Below are 20928 nucleotides of genomic sequence, written 5' to 3'. Positions count from 1 at the left end.
ATAGGCGCACCGTGTCTACAATTGGCTTCGTAGTTGTTGGCATCCCACCTTCCTCTATGACCGCCACCCTTTTCTACTCCACTTGAACATATCTTACCACCCTCTATGTGACCGCCTCCACCCCGATACGTCACATACCCACCAAGAGTTCTCGTTTTCTAATGAAAATGTTGCTACTCTTAACTAATAGCAATTTATGGCGTGGCTAATCGCTGTTTGATGGCTACTGCAATGAAGTATGTCTACAGATGAAATGGAATAGTGTAAATCTAAATGCAATGCGTGCATGTCTTTGTGCACAATCCGCATACCTATATTTTCTTAATGCAGATCGCTTAATATTTATTGATAAATAAGCGTGGAAAAGTGTAAAGAGCTATTACGTTCCAAACAACGTGATTCATTAACACAAAATGTTAAGTTTGGGGGAGGGAATATAAATTTTGGCGGATTTACAGATAGGAAACTGTCTTTGAGATGTGACTCGTGAATATGCTACTGAGCGAAAGCTACTCCTCAGTTTTTGTGAAAACTGCAACACATCCACATCAAATGAGCATTTTCTCGTTTCCTCATACGTACGGACCAGACAGAAGATTGTTCTGAAGAAATACAGAAATAATTGTATTTATATATTTTGTTTTATAATATTCTGTATATTCAACAAACAAATTAAATTTGCCTATACCTTAGCAATCATTGTAAGCAAGCACACGTGTCACGGCTATTTTCGACATCCAGTATTAGGCGTACAGGTTTTGGTTTTGCGACAAAATGTCTGAAATTCTTTAATAAATCGTAATTTAGTTTATTGGGGATTGTAGAAGGCGTAGATTTCCGAACAATTACAACTGTTTGAATTTCTTATACTCAGCATGTTTGAATGTCAGTTTGAGATTATTTTATTTATTAAGAAAAGATAACTTTCTACACCAGTGAGACCTTTTTCTGTTTCGTTGATATTTTGATATATAATTTGTAACGTGTGTAAACAGTAATACTATAAAGCAAGATAGGTACAATGACAACAACAAATATATTCAGTACAACCGGTATAAAAACATCATATGCGCAGCAGAAATTATTATTGACTACTTTAATTTAATTTTGAAAGGAATATAAATATCTTATGCACATTCATTTTAGCATGGTGCATAAATGTGCATGTGTAAAGGAGATACTCTGCATTTTATGTAAAGATTTCATTATACTTTTGACTTTGGATTAATGTGTAAAGTTCCATTACAAATCAAAGGCTTCATTTACTGCGAAGATTCATAATTTTGCTACATCTTTTAGAACTATATTTATATGACTATAGTTTATAAGAACCAATATATTATCAGATATTGGAGTGATCATTTTCATATTTTGCACAATTAGAATTGACTAAGACAATCAGATTTAGGATATTTATCTAAAAAATGAAGAAATAATTGCTTTGATATGTAGATAAATAACAATCGAATTTCCATAAGATTTAAATCGCACCGTTTATGTGATCAAGCGTAAAAATGCACAATTTTGTTTCACGTTTGTGAGCAAAAAAAATAATATTATTTTTGCTCCAGGAAAATCTAGATCTTTTGCGCCCCGAAGAAAGGTTTGTGGATAACCTGGGATACGGAGATTTAGCTACAATGATGGAGGCCCTCAGCATGGAAGTTACAAAATCACCAAATGATGATGCATATCGTTTAAAGCAGGTTTTGTTCTGTGGAGATCGGAATGAATCCAGCCAAGAGGTATCTAATTCTCTCCTTAAATAAGTTATTGATTTTACATCTGAAACATAACTATAGTAGACAAATATGAAATAGACATTCGTAATAAATGATACCAAAACAAAAGAAAAGTCTTAAAAGGGTTCTTATACATATTTTATATTCACGTTGCGAAGCAACACATCAACAGTATCCGCTTTAAATCGTAGTCTTGAGTTCGTCGTCTGATTATTAAATTACTACATCAATTATTATTACTATTTCCATGTATGGAATGAACCAAATGTAGTGTTAAAATTGAAGCAACCTTAAATAGATATAATCGCAAAATTAGGAACAGTCGGCATTTAATAGAGTTCTTCATTTCATATGCGTAGCATTACGATCAGAATGCGATTTCTGTTGCTTTTTAAAATATAAATGTATTGGATTCTTTTGAAAATCGGACCGCCTTTCCAACATTCACACATACTGAGAACCCAACTTATACCGCAGTTGTGATGGACTGTTGTGAAACGCCATAAATATTATATTCATCTTCTAAAGATGCTCATATTTACAATTAAAAACAACCCTAACAATTTTTTGAGTTATTGCCCTGGTTTCTTTTGCAATTAGGTGTGACATATGACGGAGTCTCTAGAACTCATCCAGTCTCGCAATGTGTAAGGAATGGAATGCAATTTTGGTACACACTACGAAATCTTGAAAATGACCATAACTATTTATTACTTAATTTAAAACAGGTCATGTGCGCTTATCGAAAGTGAAATTATGCCGTGATATAAGAACTGTTAACATGTCCATGCAAATCAATGAATTCCTGTAGTTTTGCATCACAGAGTTAGCAGGAAGAAAACAGGCGAAATAACAAATGTCGTAGATGTTAATCGTCCAGGGAATCATTAAATTTGATTCATGATATTTAAATGGCTTGGTCATTTGTTTCTAATACATATGTATATATGCAAACCTTTTATAACCAAATTACAGGTAGGACAATGTAAACTTATTTTCTTCCTACACTTAATTTTAGTCAAAAACAAACTATCTAGATTTTACTGTAGATGCGAATATTGACAAATTACTGTATTCCGGCTATTTTGTCATTCTGCCATTTGTACATCTAGTGCCTGTCAATGGCTAATTTAAATCCTTATTCAGCATCCTTCATTCCACAAGGAGGCTTAAATTGTTATTTTCATCCAAGCCTATCATGACATTTAATCTTTCCTCACGCACGGGATGCAAACAGATCGTGTTGGCCAGGAAAATAATTGATATGAGAAACAAAGGCTGACAAGCAATGGTAGAAAGCTACTGTGAAACCAGCCCAAGTGGCTTTTAACGGCACTGGCACTCGCACTGGTCATTCTAACAACTGCAACAACTCTGTTGCGGATTTCGACAACTGAGACAATGTGAGTGGTCTTCGGTGGGTGGGTGGGAGTAATGGCATTGATGCAACCGTAGCGTTTGTACTATATAAACCAGGACAACATATAATCACACCTTTCTTGCCTTTGTGCTCGCTTGAGCACTAGTTATCAATTATCTGCTTATTGAATGATTTCCTAACCCGATCGCCGCGAGGCTGCGGTGCACGACACCGCTAAGCTGACATCCCTATTCACTTTAGAAGCTGTTGATGTCATCCGCATGATTTTAAGATCTGGGCTGCACCATCGTTTCATAGATCAGTGCAGATGTTGAAGAATGTTGATGTGGACGGTGTTCTGCAGTCATCTCTGGCTGGCGAGAAAAGCGGAGCAATGTATTGCGAGTTCTTTCATGTACATTGGTGATTGTGGATCGTTTATAAACTTTAGTAACATCTTCAAAAGCATATTGTAGGCATCTGTGAGAACATATTTAGGTGCTGCATGGAAAATTATTTGGAGAAATTGAAATACATTTATAACATATGTTGGCATAAGGTCGTACATATTACTGGTTTCATCGTTGCAAATATTGTCGTAGTTGTGCTGAGGTTTATCTTTCATTAATATTTGCAGCTTCTTCTACCTCTGGGTGTCAGTGATTTGCTGAACATGTGATTATTCCTGTGACACCACTTTTGTCTGTACAGACATCAGAAACAGATACAGCAAGAAATAAACAAAAACCGGCACATAAATAAATAAATTAATAGCTAGGTTTGAAGCAATTGCAGTTTTTGATCTTAATAGAGTACAAATATTAAAAAATGTTCTTAACAGAGTTCCTAATTAGAAAATAATTTCCCTTATATAAGCATGCCGACCGTGCACACTCGACGCATGTAATCTATAGATGAGAGTTTACCCAAGCAAAACAAAAAATCATTTTAGTGCTCTATACCTGCTTTGGTATGATGGTCATTTAATAATGCGAGCGGTAGTATCAAAGTCAAAATAACCAGTAAGTGTTATTCCAAACAACATGGAAAAACACACGACTTTTAGGCTGGGGCAATTACAGTTCATTGATTTGTTACAGCTTCTGAATTTATCCTTGGATAAGTTAGTAAGCAAGGAATTCGATAAAGAATCATACTGATGACCGGCAAAGACTAATATTTCTATATGTGAACATAAGCACACATTGAGTTATATCGTTGATAAGATCAGATTTTTCAGACGATAAACGATTTTCCCGCATTGAATATTGCGCTTCATATTGGGCGGATTACATCGACAAAGCAGATCAGTTTAAACTGTTATTGTCAACAGTGTTTGGTAGGACAACTATGTTTCCTCAAGTGTAGTTGTTAAGGGTTATATGCCATTTGGCTTTTCACCAACAGTCGAAACAGTCAATTTAATATCGATTACTCCCACGACACTTGCCTGTCTAGCATGTCATAATTCACGTTTTTGATCTTTGGGATAAAACATTGACAACACAAAAGTTCAATAAAGATCCACCTAACCTTTAAATATAATAATGTTTCTTACATGGACGTAAGAGACCATGCGTGTCGTAACAAACGTGATAAAAAATAATTCTGGAAAGGACATCGGTGACGTTGTTCGTTCATTGTTTGCAAACGCACCATAGGTGTTCGCGATATTATCTCATGCGCTGCACCAATCGCTAAACAAGTTACAACGCAAGTGGTTGATAGCATCAACATGTTACCTATGATCGTTTGAAAAATCTGGGTTTGCAAGCGATTCGATCGATTCAAAATTGATTACGGCGACTAGTGAATCGGCAACCAAACATGGCTCAAGTTATATTGCCATCAACAGCAAAAAGGCTAGATCTCGTTATTAAAATACTTAATGAAGCCGCTTAAAAACAACTGTCAGATCCGGTGATTGCAAATCTGGCAATGGAGAGTCGATTTGGATACGAGTGGCAAAGCCACCAGAGCAGTTTTGCAAAAGCATCATGCAAAAGGCGTCAGGCAAAAGGTATTAGACAAAATAGATAATGTATATATGGTTTCATCAATCATCGATTCAAAGATATATTAGAAACCGCCTTTGATTTGGGTACTCCCGTGTTGGTGGACAGGAGCAGAATAGATTTTCAGTATTACTCGTATCCGGCTATGGACCCCAATCAAAAATTGAATTTCGAGTGCACAACTAGCCTAGGGTTTATTTTCGTCCATGCGAAGCTTTCTTCGAAATTTAGGAAAAACTTGTACGCGATGAAAAAAGTAGCAATTATGATACGACAGTTAGATTTGTTAACAATGGAAACATGTTATTTGATGAATGGAAAGGACATCTTCTTGACAACTTCACCGCCGTGGTGGTCTAGTGGTTAGAGCGTCCGCCTCGGATGCGGGAGGTCGTGGGTTCGATCCCCGGCCGAATCATACCAAAGACTTACAAAAATGGTACTAACACCTGCCTCGCTTGGCGCTCAGCATTAAGAGGTTAGTGTATGGACTGGTCGGCCTGGTGTCAGGATAATGGGACTAGGTTGGACATCATGCGGCATGATGCCCCAGTTCTAGACATCACTATAAACTGCCACATTGCAGACATCGTATGACTGAAAAATTGTTAAAGTTACGTTAAAAATCCAAATCACATCACATCACACTTAAATACATAGCAAGTTCAATTATGGATTTTCCACAGACGCAAAAGAACCCTCATTTGACCACCCGCGAAATCCAGGTTCTTGTCAGAAAGAATCACGGCCTAGTAATTATATCCTCCAGTTGTGCATGAAGATAAGTGTCTTCAGTGGATTGCCCGAATACTACTACTTTTGCAATGAAAAGTAATAGATTGGATACAATGTATTAAAGTTATGCTGAAAATGGTGTGACCTGTGTTGATGTTTTTATTCTGGCTCATATACGACCACATATTGTGATATGCGCTTGCAATATTATTGGCTTCTGTATAGTGAAGTAGAATTTCTTCAAAGGGTTCATTATAGCCTTTTGATCCGCAACTAAACATCAGTCAATTCTAAATTGTCGAATATCATTTTACTCAGTGTTTGGTCACTATATCAATTTGTATTTTGAAATGCAACAATCACGTGTTTTGGTACGATAAGACCATGTGTTTGCCAATACAATTTTACCGCCATATTGGTTAGTGGGAGTGCAGCTGTGATATGTGTGAGCCAAATTACTTTTATTTGTACTCCCCGAAAAAATCTGCGCACATTTTGCTGTTGTTGTTTTGTTTTGCTTGTTCTTGTTTTTTGTTTTTGGGGTGTGTGTGGCATAAACCTTGTCAATAGATAGTTAAATTTAGTAAACTGAAAGAAATACATATATGTCTCTATTCGTTTCCTATTATGAAACCCTTACATAATAATCTTGAGTTCAATAATACATATTCGATTTTATCATGGTATAAGAATGACCCCTTGAATAGTGATCACTAGCACTATCACTGACAGACGGTAGTGTGGAAATATCATAGCAACGCTAATCACAAGATTGATTACTGCTCTAATAGAATATGTTATCCAGAGCTAGTGTTTTTATGTAAGCCAGAATCACGTTAGTACATTAGCTTATCCAGAGCTAGTGTTTGTATGTAAGCCAGAATCACGTTAGTACATTAGCTTATCCAGAGCTAGTGTTTGTATGTAAGCCAGAATCACGTTAGTACATTAGCTTATCCAGAGCTATTGTTTGTATGTTGCCAAGAACTAAGTCAGTATAATAGCTCATCAAGTGCTAGCGTTTCTATGTTACAAAGAACTAAGTCAGTAAAAATAGCTCATCTAGGGCTACTGTTGGTATGTTACCCAGAAGTACGTCATTGAAATAACTCATCCAGAGCTAGTGCTTGTATGCTACTCAGAACTGCCAGTATTAAATTTCATAAAGTGCTAGTGTTTGTACGTTACCCAGAAGTACGTCATTAAAATAGCTCATTTAGATCTAGTGTTTGTATGTTATCTAGAACTACGTCATTAAAATACTTCATACAGAGCTTGTATTTGTATGTTACCCAGAACTGCTGACGTTAACTAAAATTTCTAGTATCTTGCATCTTCAGTCTAGTGCTTTCTGGTCACCAGTCAAATTCGGGGAACAATTGTATGTCAAACGTACTCGAACAGAAGGCAAACGTCTCATTTGACGATTCACGTCCCTTTCACCAAACAGTTCGGTCACATTTTATAAGTATTACTACTGAAATGTTGCTTCATGTCACTGGCATGTGGTAATAGACTACACTATAATAGTCATAGAATTCAGATAAAAACTATGAAAATTTATTAATATAGTGTTTGTCATCTGGTTGAACATGCGCTGTGATTGGACTATCTTGAAATTAAATTTTACTAGCTTAATTATTTTTTCTTTTTCATGATTGTTTCCAAAATTAAGACTATTCACTTCAATGATGATGAACACATGCAAAATGAGAGGCTCTGGAAACTATAGCACTCTGTTACATCATTTCTTATCATGATAAAAGGACATTTGCAGGTCGATTTGCGCTTCACAGATTACACACACATGCAAACATACACACACATGTACACACACACATATTTAATTATAAACTTTGTGTCACTTCAGATGAGAAACATGGTTGATGAAACAATGAAAAAATACAACGATATAAAAGAGAAGCTGGTGGAATATTATTCTGACCTGATAGATACAGTCCAGGAGGAATCCTTCAAGAAAGAAATGAGTAAAGTTACAGATGAGCGATACCCAGATTATGAAAACGAATTATTATCCACGAAGACGATGTTACAGGACATGACTGCTGAATTTGACATTATTATCACTGGTATGTCTTCTTTTCCACTAGATTTGCAATGCAGGGATAAAAAGGAGCTTTGATGTGATACGGTTATTTATATGGCATCCTTATCAGCAATGCTAAGCCCCAATACATATTTTTTTGAAAATCTCACATACCAGCCTTTTCTGTTTGCGTATTCTAAATGTCGAAAAACCTGAAACTGCTCATGGTATCGCATATACCGAGAAGATGAACATTATTATTTGATTAAAGTATGTGCATTTTCAGAGAAATATGCACACCCTGAATATTCATAATGTTTGGTGGAAAATTTGATTTTTAACAATATTTTCCGGCAGCATTAAAAGCATACAGAATTACTCCACCAATTGTTATTTGGATTTTGCATAAATCTTTCATTTCCACTGATGAGAACGGATTGAATGTAATTAAATCCCAATTGAAGGACTTTGACCCTCACAACTGGTTAACTATAAATCCCATGTATAAAAAAGAAATCGCCAAAATGTAGGAAGTTTGGAATTTACTACCATTAAGTAAATCCATTGTAAACACACACATGATAATATATAATTGTTCGTTGTATCTAGACATAGAACAGCATATACTGGAGCCTCGGATATCCGTGTGGTCTAAAGCGCTCGCCTTTGCCAATCACTGCCATCTCACCCTTGTCCGCGTGAGTTGGATTCTTGGGCTCGGTCAATGTGGGCATGTGTGAAAGTTTGTCACTAGCTTCTCGTAGGTTGATGATTCTTATCTAGGTTTTCACGGGTTCTTCCTCCACCAGTTATACTGGCCACTATGTATAGCTTATCCTGAGCTGAGAAGTGGGATTAAACACAAAACAGCAACAAAATATCATATCCGTTTGTATTGTATACGACTATGCCATACTATATATTATTTTTCTTATTCGGTAAACAGCAGTTCTACAATCGTTTCTTTTCAGAAGATATATAATAAAAGTATAATCTATCACAGTTTTAAATGTTGGCCAGGAAAGCTTTCCATCTTGTCTTCATATGTTAAATTAGCTGATTATATTGATGCAACGCGACTCGTGCAATTCGTTCCATGTTTCATGCCATAAAACATCCCAATAAACTTTCTATCCTAGTAATATGATTATACGTATTCAGTAACGTATATTAATGTCTGTTCAAGAATAAAGGATAGCAGATATTATTTATTTTACAATTAGCTAGTTCTTCTCACTATATATTACAAATATTAACAGAAACGCTCTAGAACACACGACTCAGAATTAGTACGGTGGGGGTGGGGTTGACGAGCATTAATTTGTTTACCATTAAAGGCTGATTATATAAATACAACAAAAGGTCTCAGTTAATCATATGTGGTGATGTATACCGAGCCTTCAATGCGATAAGGAGTCATTTGCGATATAATTTAAACAGTTAACAAGCATGAGAGTCTCTGTAAACGTTGTTTTTAATTGATATATTTGATCCAGTGAAATAAAATGCAAGTTGCACTCGGTGAGCGACAAGAAGCACCAACAAACTATCTTTGAAATTTGTTTCAACAGGCCAACTCAAAGTGAATTATCTCTCTGTCAAAAGCCTGCTAAAATTAATAAAACAACACAAATGGCACAATACTGGTAAACGGATATGAATATAGAATCCTTTATTATATCCATTTCAAACTTTCTAAATGTTGAAATTGTTCTGATAACAAAATATTGTATGTCGCGATATATCTTCAAAAACTTCTCTGGTAGTTACAGAAAAACACCACGTGTGATTTGCGAAGATAGATCTGTAATATTACTTGACTATTGCTCGTGAGTAATCTACGGAAGATACATAGACTCATTTATATCCCAAAAGTAATTCTGGGATTAGATGAATGTACAAATTAAATAGCTTTATTTTCAAACCTTGTAATATATCATGAAAGCTTACGAAATATTTTCTTTTTACAGGAGAAACAAGTGCTGGTAAGAGTACATTTCTAAATGTACTTCTAGGAGAAAGCATACTTCAAAAGGGACATTTGCCTACGACCGCAAGCTTGTGTCGGTTGCATAACAGCGAGAACAGGAAGATAGAATATGAGGCCGAAAACGGAAGTGTCAACATACCCCTGGCGGATTCCAATGAAATGAAGAAAAAGTTAATATCGATAAATGAACAGTTACGGTTAAATGATAGAGACGACGAACCCCTCAAAATAATCGATGTATATTGGCCAATATCCTCACTTCACGTAAGTTTTTTTTATGTTGATGTAAGAAATTATTGACATTTTTAGGTAGCAGACGTGAATCTTGTATATTAGCAATCTTAAAGGTAAATACGGTAGTACAATCGACTGAAGGCAAAACCTGAATGTAATTTAAGATGTAGCCCGTCCTGTGCTTTGCTTTCGAACTTTGTGAAAACTGTGTGATGATGACAGTAATCCACAATTACATAAAATAGGTAATTGTAATAAAGAAGTCAAAAGCAGTATTACGTTATTAGTATATACTCATAAGCAACTGCAAATTAAATCACAAAATGTCACATGCAAAGTACTTGAATGGGAGTGGCGAGCAGTATCATTAAAATAATTAAATTTACGTTTTAAGATTGACTTAATACATGTTTAACTGTTATGCTGTCACAGTTTTAGTTGTACAAGAGGCGCTATAGCAGAGACGATAAAATTAAAAGACGCCGTATCCACCGATATGAACAGTATACGTCAGGAAATAAAATAAAATCATACAGGGTTACTTTCGATATAATATTTCATAACGAGATATTGAAATATATCAATGGGAGACAAATTATATTGCCACGCTGGCGATACCACATTAATCACTGCAGTGGCGACATAAATGTCTAGAACTACTTTATTTTGCCATTTAGAAAGCATTTCTGCCATTTCATATGTTATTCAGACTTATATTTTCATCATAGGCCTATTTGTGCTTCGTCAGCTCTTTTTCTCTCTATATCGACCTATGCGGATAAATACATCTTGAAATGTATTAATATGGTTGACTCACTAGTATAAATTTATGTAATCAATGAAAAAGCGGCGTCACGAATGCATAAGAATGAACCTCAAGGAGAAAAACAAGTAGCCTTCAAATCTTAATTTGTTTATAATTAGTTTTCCATATTAATTGTACAAATTGTCAGTGACTAAATGGACGTGACTTTTTGGGTTTCGATATTTTTTATCACTCGCACAGTATAAACAACAAATGGTACACATTTTTACTGAAAAATCCCGATTACATATAATAATAAAGTTGTTTAAGTAGCGATTTTTAACTCATCACAATTATAATTATGCCTGATAACATAGAGAAATCAGGCATTGATTAGCGTCGACTGCATCCGAAATTAAGTGAAAATCGACATGTAGGCGCAGTGTTTGTTAATATACTTCAACTTCATTAACGTATGAATGGATAACTTAACAAAACTAGCAGTCATGGTCTTTACACGTAAATACACAAGCACTAAAATCTTTTATTTAATGATGTCATGCTCTGACATTTATTGGACCTTTCTGTCATGCTGCTATAGCTTCTCAACCGCAATGTGTATTCTACCAATCCATGCATGAAACGTGCTACAAAATACAAATCAATATTTTTTTCATGACAACATTCACCAATTTGACAAAATACACAGTTTGAAGCATTGTTTGTAGAATCTGAAGTTGTTACAATTCGCCGTCCCAAAATTATTGTAAAATTGTGTCATTTCTTTTTATCGATGTGATCATGCAGCCGTTAAGAGCAGTATCACTGAATGGATAAACAAATCCATGCAATAAAAGGTTTTTTGGCATTAACTAAATATGATGAAACAAAAACTAAAATGTTTCACGAGTGAAGTTAAACATTGCATTGTCAGTTGAGGCGCATATTATTTTGAGAATATCTACTTTTTGAGCATATATAAAGAAATATTTCACGAGCGAAAGCCACTCGTATCAAAATAAATTTACCACCTCGCTCGTGAAATATTTTCTTATATATGCGTGAACTATTTCGTTATATCTGCTCAGAATACATAGATAGCCTGCATATATCACTTTGGAAATTATTATCAAAATAGCCGAAATTGTGTAAATGTGAATGACACACTAAAACTTTTAAACTTTTAAAGACATTTCAAATGTCGATGATTGTTCCATAAAGGACCTTAATGGAACCACTAGGTATTATACGTATATAATTATAATATGATTGCACTGTTGATCCCGCTACATTATTACTGTTTCTTTAGGAAAATGTTGTTCTTGTCGACACACCTGGAATCGGCGAGAGAGATGCTTTGACAAAGAAGGTTGCTGAGTATGTTCCCAACTCTGCAGGGTATATCTTCATCATTGACAGCAGCCGTGCCGGCGGAGTTCTAGATTCCGGGGTATTTGTGTTTTGTTTGTAAAGTCTTGTGTATATATATATATATATATATATATATATATATATATATATATATATATATATATATATATATATATATATATATATATGATATCAAGTTATGACAATGTACAATAGGCCTATCAATGGCGCGTACACTGTACAACCAAATATGATGACAAGGTCAGCTTGTGAAGTGGGTTAGTCTATGGCATGCATATAAATCAAATGTCATAGATTTGACATTTGCAATGCATGATCACTTTCCAAAGCCTCAGTACGTGGTAATCCCCAATTTATTGTTTTTTTATGTAACAGGAAACCTATAATTAAATTCTGAATGTGAAGCATTGTGAATTTTCCTTACATGTATATCTACATGTATATCGGCTCGTAATCTGTATTTTAAAACCACCTATTACTTATTAATGGTCGAATAGTATCGTGATGGTAAATTTCTTATAGAAAGTCTTCAGTCCTTGTTAACATCGAAGAAAATGGCAAGGAATCAAGATTTTTTTTTAAAAAAAAAAAAACAATAACTCTGCTTCCAAATGGTAAACCGATAACTATGCATGTATTTTTTTGATTGTTGTTTTGGTCAAGAGTGAGTTAGTTCCCCTTTTTACACTTGTTATGAAGAGTCTTTATTTTGCTTTGGTGTAAGTGCGTATGTTTTACTGATTAAGTTTTTAGAAACATACATAAATATGAATTAATGAAACATGTAACCCAGATTAAAGTGGCTGGTGAATAAAAAATGAGGTAGATGATTAATCGAAGTTTAGGAAGGATCCTTGTCGAAGCAGTTAACGATATTCTTTCTACAAATTTAGATATAACCAATAACATTTATAAGGTAAATCAAGGAATTCAACCAGTTGCAAATAAGGTACTTCCACGACCCCGCTTAATCAGAACACATGTGCTAGGAAATAACCAGATACAAGAAAATCATGCAAGAATGTCACTTTAAACAGTATAATTCATGAAAACTTGCTTTGTTTTATAAATGGGGTATTCATTGTTTACGTTATATTAGGAGTACCTGACGAACATAGCATCGAAATGATCCTACTCTTTTAAAATGTTATGCCGTCCGCCCGATTGAACCGGTTTACCTTCAGCACATAGACACATGCGCAATTGAAGACAATTCCGCTTTTTATTGACTCTATGTAAATTTTTACCAAAATAATTTCATATCCTCATCACGATTGGGCCATAAAGTCACGTCTTGCCTATGTTTAAATTGTATATTTTACAGCGGAATTCAAGTTTCAAGTTAATATTTCTTGATGCACACGTCATGCACATTATTCTGAACCCTGCTTTAATGTGGTACTCCTAGCTAATTAATAAATTCACAGTGAGTTTTAAAATCACTATCAAAGTTGATTTTTTTTCTCACTTTTTGCAGGAGATTAATAAACGTTTGCTGGTATTGTTTAATTTAAATTTCATAATTTCACAAAATTTCTTGTTTTGTATTATAACACCTATCAAATTCATCAAATCCCACAATCAATTGCGAAAAAAATGTCTCCCATGAAATCTCTTAAAAGTAGCGAAATTTAAGTTAAGCTTTTATTGCTTTTTAATGATGACAAATGAATTATCATCCAGATCAGAAGTAAATATCTAGCAAATAATACAACAATCTGAAAACACACATACACACGCATATATATATATATATATATATATATATATATATATATATATATATATATATATATATATATATATATATATATATATATGTATTCAAAAGAATGATCAATGGAAATAATATTAACCTAATAATTACATTCCTGCAGGTGGTAGTCGAGACCCATAGGGATATATGCGCGGTGTATCTGGAAATATAATATCTGGTATGTAGTTAACCAGCACAAGCTAACATAGATTGTACAACCTGTTCTAAATATAATGCATCTGTCTACAGTTATGTTACTCATATAACAAACAAATTATCGATGCATTAAGGGCAACAAACATGACTGCACAGTTGTGCGCGAAGAGCCACATCCGAAACACTCTTCCTTCCCTTATGGTTTCATCAGTATGTAAATCTTTGCAGCAAAATAATATATGTATTAAGTGCCATAGGCTATTATGAGCATGGCAAAGTTGTACTGAAAGACAAAATCAACATATGAGACTGTAGCTAGCTTCTTTTTGTAACTTCTATGATCTATGCCAGAATTTCACCAAAAAATTAGAATCTCTTTCCATATTCTCTTTCCGTATTTTCCCAACTTTTAAGAGGCTTGTTTTACAAAAAGTCACAATATTTGGATAAATATAATGCAACCTATTAAATTTTATTAAAAAGAATGTAAAACAATTTTTGGAAAATAGCATACATTTAAATTTTTTAAGTATCCCATACTTCACCTTGCAAGGTCCTGGTGTAACTTTGGTCATTTCATGCACAATACAATTTATATTCACAAGTCAAGCAAAACCCTATCCAGAATGTTTCCTGACACAACGATGTTTCTAAGTTATCTATCATATTAATAATTCATTAGCACTTTACCAGTGCGGCTTTTGCAAAACGCCATACCATTTGCTCCATAATTACATACCCGATTCCTATTTAGCCATAGTTCAACATATATTATCTTCATGAAGCCTTACTAACTCTTTAGACCCACGTAAATCAAACAATTAGAATAAGGGCAGAACAGATCAATACATAATGCAACCCAACATAAGCAGTAATATGCGGGTAAATAGTCTCAAATGTGGCCCAAGAGCCTCAAACGGGAAAATAGCATGAGGGATTCTCTATGGCTTTAAATGGAAAGTTAACATGCATGGACCCTATAAACTCAAATTGGACCCTAGAGCCGCAAGAGGGTTTATAACCTCTGAACGATACTTATGTTACAAGTGGCTGACTTCAGCTAGGCGGTGACTGAGTAACAGTGTTCAAGTTGACCTAAATACGCGCTACTCTAAGTAAGTATGGGAAATTCTATGTTAAATGTGTCCATAATGTTAATACGCAGGGGCTATATAGGCTCAGAAAGGTTTATAGCCTCAAGAAAGGTTGAAGGGGTCAAAAGGGTTTATTGGGTCTAAGGGTATAGGTAATGCTAAAGGCTTTTACGTTTGAATTGTGAACATAAACAAACACAAAGACACAGACACACACACACATATTTTTTGTTAATAATGATATGGTATCTTTACTAGAGAGCTGGGTAGCACAGAATATGGCCGTTTTGTTTTCTTCTTCTGATCCTTTTTGCCTGACCTCCATTTTGTCTACTAATTCTTTATATAGTCAAGGAACTTCACCTTCATTTTCTTTTCTTCTTCCTCAAGGATCCAGTCAGGATGACCCTTCCAAAATTTCACTGCACCTTGATCGTGTTTTCGTTCAGGCGCATTCAGTCTTGCGGTTTCTTTATATTTCTTTATGTTTTCTTCTTCGTTTATTTCATTAGCCCAGATTATCCGACCCTTTTCTCTTTGAAGTAGAATCTCTTTTTTTATCATGTAAGTGTGACAGTAACCTTCATTTTCTTGTCTTCTTCCTCAGGGATCAAGTCAAGATGATCCTTCTTCCAAAATTTCTCTGCACCTTGATCCATTTTTCGTTCAGGCGCATTCAGTCTTGCGATTTCTTTACATTTCTTTGTTTTCCTTTTGGTTTATTGCATTAGCTCTGATTGTTTTCATCTTCATTACTTCCTCCTCTATGACCTTTTTAAAACTAGATTATCAGATTCTTTGCTCTTTGAAGTAGAATCTCCTTTTTTATCATGTAAGTGTGACAGTAACATTCTATGAAAAGTAAAATAACCCAGCTAAATAATATAGGTTATCGTTTAAAAGTAAAACTGCCCCAAAACATTTTAGGTAAATTGCTTTAAAGCTGATTTGGAGTGACCAAACCAGTTCTTGAGAATGTGCTTCTGACTCATACCGTTAACAAAAAAAGTGACCAAATACAGTAAATTTACATCCACATATATTGTTATGTGTTTAGGCTCTAATAAACAGTAACAAAGAATAAGCAAAGATAACAAGCTTTGTTAAATTTAAAAAATAATTTATTTCCCTGGAAAAACAATGTAAAAATGAGGAAAAGAACATATGGTTTTTAGAATCAAATCCAAATATAATCCAAGAATAATCTAAGAATCATTATATTAAGAGTCCTAATAATAAAATGTTCTAATAAAATTTGATTTCGAGGCCCGACGAAAATCCAAAATGGAAGGCGATGACGTATGCTATATAGCTAGTATAATGCTGTTGTGTCTACACTTCTTTTTTGTTCCACAGATAATATATCCCGGTATTTGAATTCCGAATAAAATTTTAAAAAATGTCTTTGTCCAAGAATTATGTATGAGCACTAACATGTTTCCAGGAAAACGAATTAATCCTTTAAGAATCCAAATAATTTGAAAAGAAATTAAAACTATCTCCAAACTGGTCACAACAAAATTTGTTACTAATTTGGAATCAAGGTCAGGCATTAGGTCAGCGTTTAGATACAAAGTTCGGTATTTACGATAAAACAATAAGGTCAAACTAATTTCTGGTGAATATCAAATTCCAGTAAACACAGTTTCATTACTTGAACAGGTAATACAAATATTTTAAAACTAAATTAAATCAAACATAAATTAAATCAAATATCCATAACTCGTCCCCCATAAAGAAAAAAGGAAGATTTATATGATAAAGCATTCTCTTTACCATAGATTAATTACACATGAGGTTAAAAAAAACATAAGAAGAATTCTTATGAATTATGCAAAGTGTAGATGAAGTAATACATTTCTATACACGGTAAAGTGCATCTGCTATTAAATTATCTTTTCCCTTAATGTGCCTGATGTCAATATCATATTCCTGTAACAACAAACTTTACCTTAATAGGCTTTTATTTTTATTTTTCATCTTGCCAATGAAAGTAAGGGTTTGTGGTCACTAAACACAATAATCGAGAAGGAGCTGAACTAATGTAAACTTCGAAATGTTGTTATGCCAATATCAAAGCCAAACATTCCTTTTCGATTGTTGAATAATTTCTTTGATGCTTATTTATTTTCTTAGAAAAATAGCACACTCGATGATCAACACCATTTTCATCGTCTTGAATCAAAACTGATCCAACCCCAACATCACTTGCATCAACAGACAGTTTAAATGATTGGCTAAAATTTGGAGCTATAACAACTGGCGCGCTTTTAAGTATGGCTTTAATTGATCAAAAGCCTCCTGACATTTTCCAGTCCAAAGGAACATGTTTTTCTTACTAAATAAATTTGTCAAGGGTTCACCAATTAAAGAAAAATTGGAACAAAATTTCCGATAGTATCCTGCCATACCTAAAAATTGCATTACTTGCTTTTTACTGACAGGCACAGGGAATTCAGAGATAGCATTGATCTTAGCATCTATTGGTTTAACTTGTCCGTGTCCTACGATATGTCCTAAAAAAGTTACACTAACACGGCATAACTCAATTTTGGATAAATTAATTGTCAAACTTGCATCTGTGAGTATGTCAAAGAATTTGCGAATTGTTGCTAAATGTTCTTTCCAGGTGTCATTGTAGATGATGACATCATCGATGTAAGCATCACAATTATCTAGACTAGAGGTGATCATATTCATGAGACCTTGAAAAGTACTTGGCGACACTTTCACCCCAAACGGCATTACTTTACATTGATAAAGTCCATCTGGAGTCACAAATGCCGAAATTCCCTTTGCTCTTTCCGTTAACGGAATTTGCCAAAACCCGTTCAGAAGGTCAAATTTGGTGACATACTTGGCATTTCTGATTTTATCAATAGTCATCCATTTTTGGACATGGAAATGAATCAGTTTTCATTACACTATTCACCTTCCTACAATCAGTGCACATACGGAAAGTTGTATCTGGTTTTTGGAACAAGTATGCATAGTGAACTCCAGTCACTTTTACTGTGCTCTATAAAATCATTCTCCAGCAAATACTGAATTTCTTTTTTGAAGTATTCCTGTTTGAGAGGGTTCATCCTATACAGGTGTTGTTTCACAGGTTTGAAATTTACAACGTCATGGAAAATTTTGTTTGTTCTTGTAGGAACATCTGGAAATAAGTGCTCATATTCAAATAATATCTTTTTAAGTTTATTTCTTTCTTGTGATTGTTTCTGGTCCAGATCCTTCATAATTTCTGAATTCCGAAGATTTGTCACTCAAATATGAGTTGAATCCGATGATATTCCTTCACTTAAATCTTCACTGAGTGGGACAAGTACAACAAAATAATTTATGTTTAACCTGGCTATCTCTTTCAATATACTGGTATTCCTATAATTAAGGTAGATTCTAGGAGCACTAATATTATAATTTAACCCATTAATTTTCTTCATGACTTTGTAAGGGCCGTAATATCTAATCTGAAGAAAATTTTGAAGAATGAGCAAGAGAGACAAAACTCTATTACCAGACTCAAAATTTCTCTCCATTGTAGTTCTGTCAAAACATAATTTGACTTTTGACTTGAATTGCTGAATGCCAAATTCAAGCATAATAGGCTGAAAAGTTCCAGACCTAAAATCTGACACTTGACCCGATTGGACAGATTTGGAAAAGCCAAATTGAGTAAAAAAAAACTTTATCAAAGTTTTAATATTCCTCAAAGGAATAGCTTCTGGAAACCTTAATAAAGCACACATTATGGTCCACAAGTATTGGTTGCCTGACTTGGTCTCAGGTAAGGGACCAACGCAATCTACCGGTAACCTGACTTGGTCTTAGGTAAAGGACCAACACAATCTACCATAATTCTATTAAATGGTTCGTCAAATGTAGGAATAGGTTGTAGATGAGCCTTAGGTATCATCTGAATGGGTTTTCCTACCATTTGACAAATATGACAAGACCTACAGTATTTACAAACATCACTTTTGATTTTTGGCCAATAGAAGTGAGTCAAGATCTTGTGATATGTCTTATTAATCTCTACATGACCAGCCAAAGAAGTTTCATGGGCCAGACTAAGTATTTCTTCTCTGTAAGATTTTGGAACTACAATTTGATAGTTCACTGACCACTCGTCACCAGCAGGTACGTCGGGAGGTCTCCATTTTCTCATATGAATTCCATTTTAATGAAATAACAGACAGGTACTTCAGTGGCTTCAGTTTCACGAATGGCCCTTTGAAACAAGAAAAAAAAGTTGTTTATTAGAACGGTTACCAATTTTGAATCAAGGTCATGAACTAGGTCAGCATTTCGATACAACGTTCGGTGTTTACGACAAAACAATCAGGTCAAACAAATTTCTAAAAAATGTCAAATTCCAGTTAAAATATTCCATTACTTTGACATGTAAAAAATATAAAAATTAAATTAAATCAAATATAAATTAAATTAAATATACATAACAATATAATATTAGAATTTGAACTTACTTACTAGATATTATCCAGACGGTGAATTAACAGTATGGCCTGCAGTATCAAACATTGATAATAAGTAATTATCTAAATTGATTTTGGGTGATCTGTATAGATGTCAGAAAATCTAATTTATTTATATATTGTTTCTATCCAAAAACGATATTCATTGATTTGGGTCCAAGAAGAATAAACTCACTGGAATATAAAAAATTACAGATAACTCATCTTGCACTACATGCAACGTATACATTGATTCAACTTGTCTCTTCTGCTATAAAAATTGCCATTTTGAAACAGACTAATGTTTATCTCAAAACATGGCAGTATTTAACATCGGTCTAACTCTATGTAAAATTTAGAATACATCATATATCTAAGACTATTTTATCACATTAAACCGATAACAAGAAAGAATGCAATTTTTTATCTTTCACATACCTATACAGGTAAAGATTGCTTCATTTAAGATTATTGGAATAAGTCTTTTTCAACATTCAATCAGAGGCCGATGTAAGATATTTTGCCTTACAAGCTTTCGTTTGTTCAGGAAGTCGCTCTTAAATGCCACTGGTGTAGGTCTTTTTCAACACATAATCAATACCTTAATTGGTTGGACAGATCTCTCTATTAGAGTTTTGCTTTACAGGTATTTTGTATTTTTTTCAAGAAACTGTTTGTAAAGGTTCTTGGTGTAGGTCTTTTTCAACCTACAATCATACCTGGTTCAGTTGGGCAGAACCCGCTGTAAGATACTTTTCCTTACAACTTTTTTTCAGTAAGCCATTCGTAATGTTTATTAATGTAGGTCCTTTTCAACACACCACCAATACCTGGTTTGTTTGGACAGAGCAGTCTGTACGATATTTTGTACTGCAGGCTATTTGTTTGTTAAGGTTATTGGTGTGTGTATTGTTCACCACACAATCAATACATGGTCTGGCTGTATTGTGATCACTGTAAGACATGCTACCTTACATGCTTTCTGTTTTATCATGGAAGCCATCCGTGAAATAGAAATGGACAGCTTCCTGACAAAACTAGTTGTATGATGATACCGCAGCAAGCATTTATTCTATAAGTATTCTGGTTATACTGAAATCAGCAGATAGAGAATCTGACATAATTGGGTTTAACACTGCAAGTACTCTGAGCATACAGCAGCATCAAAAATTAAGTCGGTACTT

At 34.2% G+C, this 20928-nt stretch overlaps 1 protein-coding gene across 1 annotated transcript in view; it reads left to right on the top strand.

The window, feature by feature from the left end:
- Positions 1 to 20928, top strand: part of LOC149805492 (uncharacterized) — an 82134-nt gene that overhangs the window by 33594 nt on the left and 27612 nt on the right. Inside the window, exons 5-8 of the mRNA XM_089950085.1 lie at positions 1572 to 1745; positions 7723 to 7942; positions 9870 to 10153; positions 12178 to 12318. Coding sequence (XP_089806211.1) covers positions 1572 to 1745; positions 7723 to 7942; positions 9870 to 10153; positions 12178 to 12318 — 819 coding nt within the window. The remainder of the gene's footprint in view (positions 1 to 1571; positions 1746 to 7722; positions 7943 to 9869; positions 10154 to 12177; positions 12319 to 20928) is intronic.

Source organism: Sinohyriopsis cumingii, chromosome 2 (genome assembly GCF_028554795.1).
Source record: "Sinohyriopsis cumingii isolate HCF-2022 chromosome 2, ASM2855479v2, whole genome shotgun sequence".
In the NCBI taxonomy this organism is placed as follows: domain Eukaryota; kingdom Metazoa; phylum Mollusca; class Bivalvia; order Unionida; family Unionidae; genus Sinohyriopsis; species Sinohyriopsis cumingii.
Note: the sequence above shows the minus strand (reverse complement) of the source record. Positions and strands in the feature narration are given on the sequence as shown.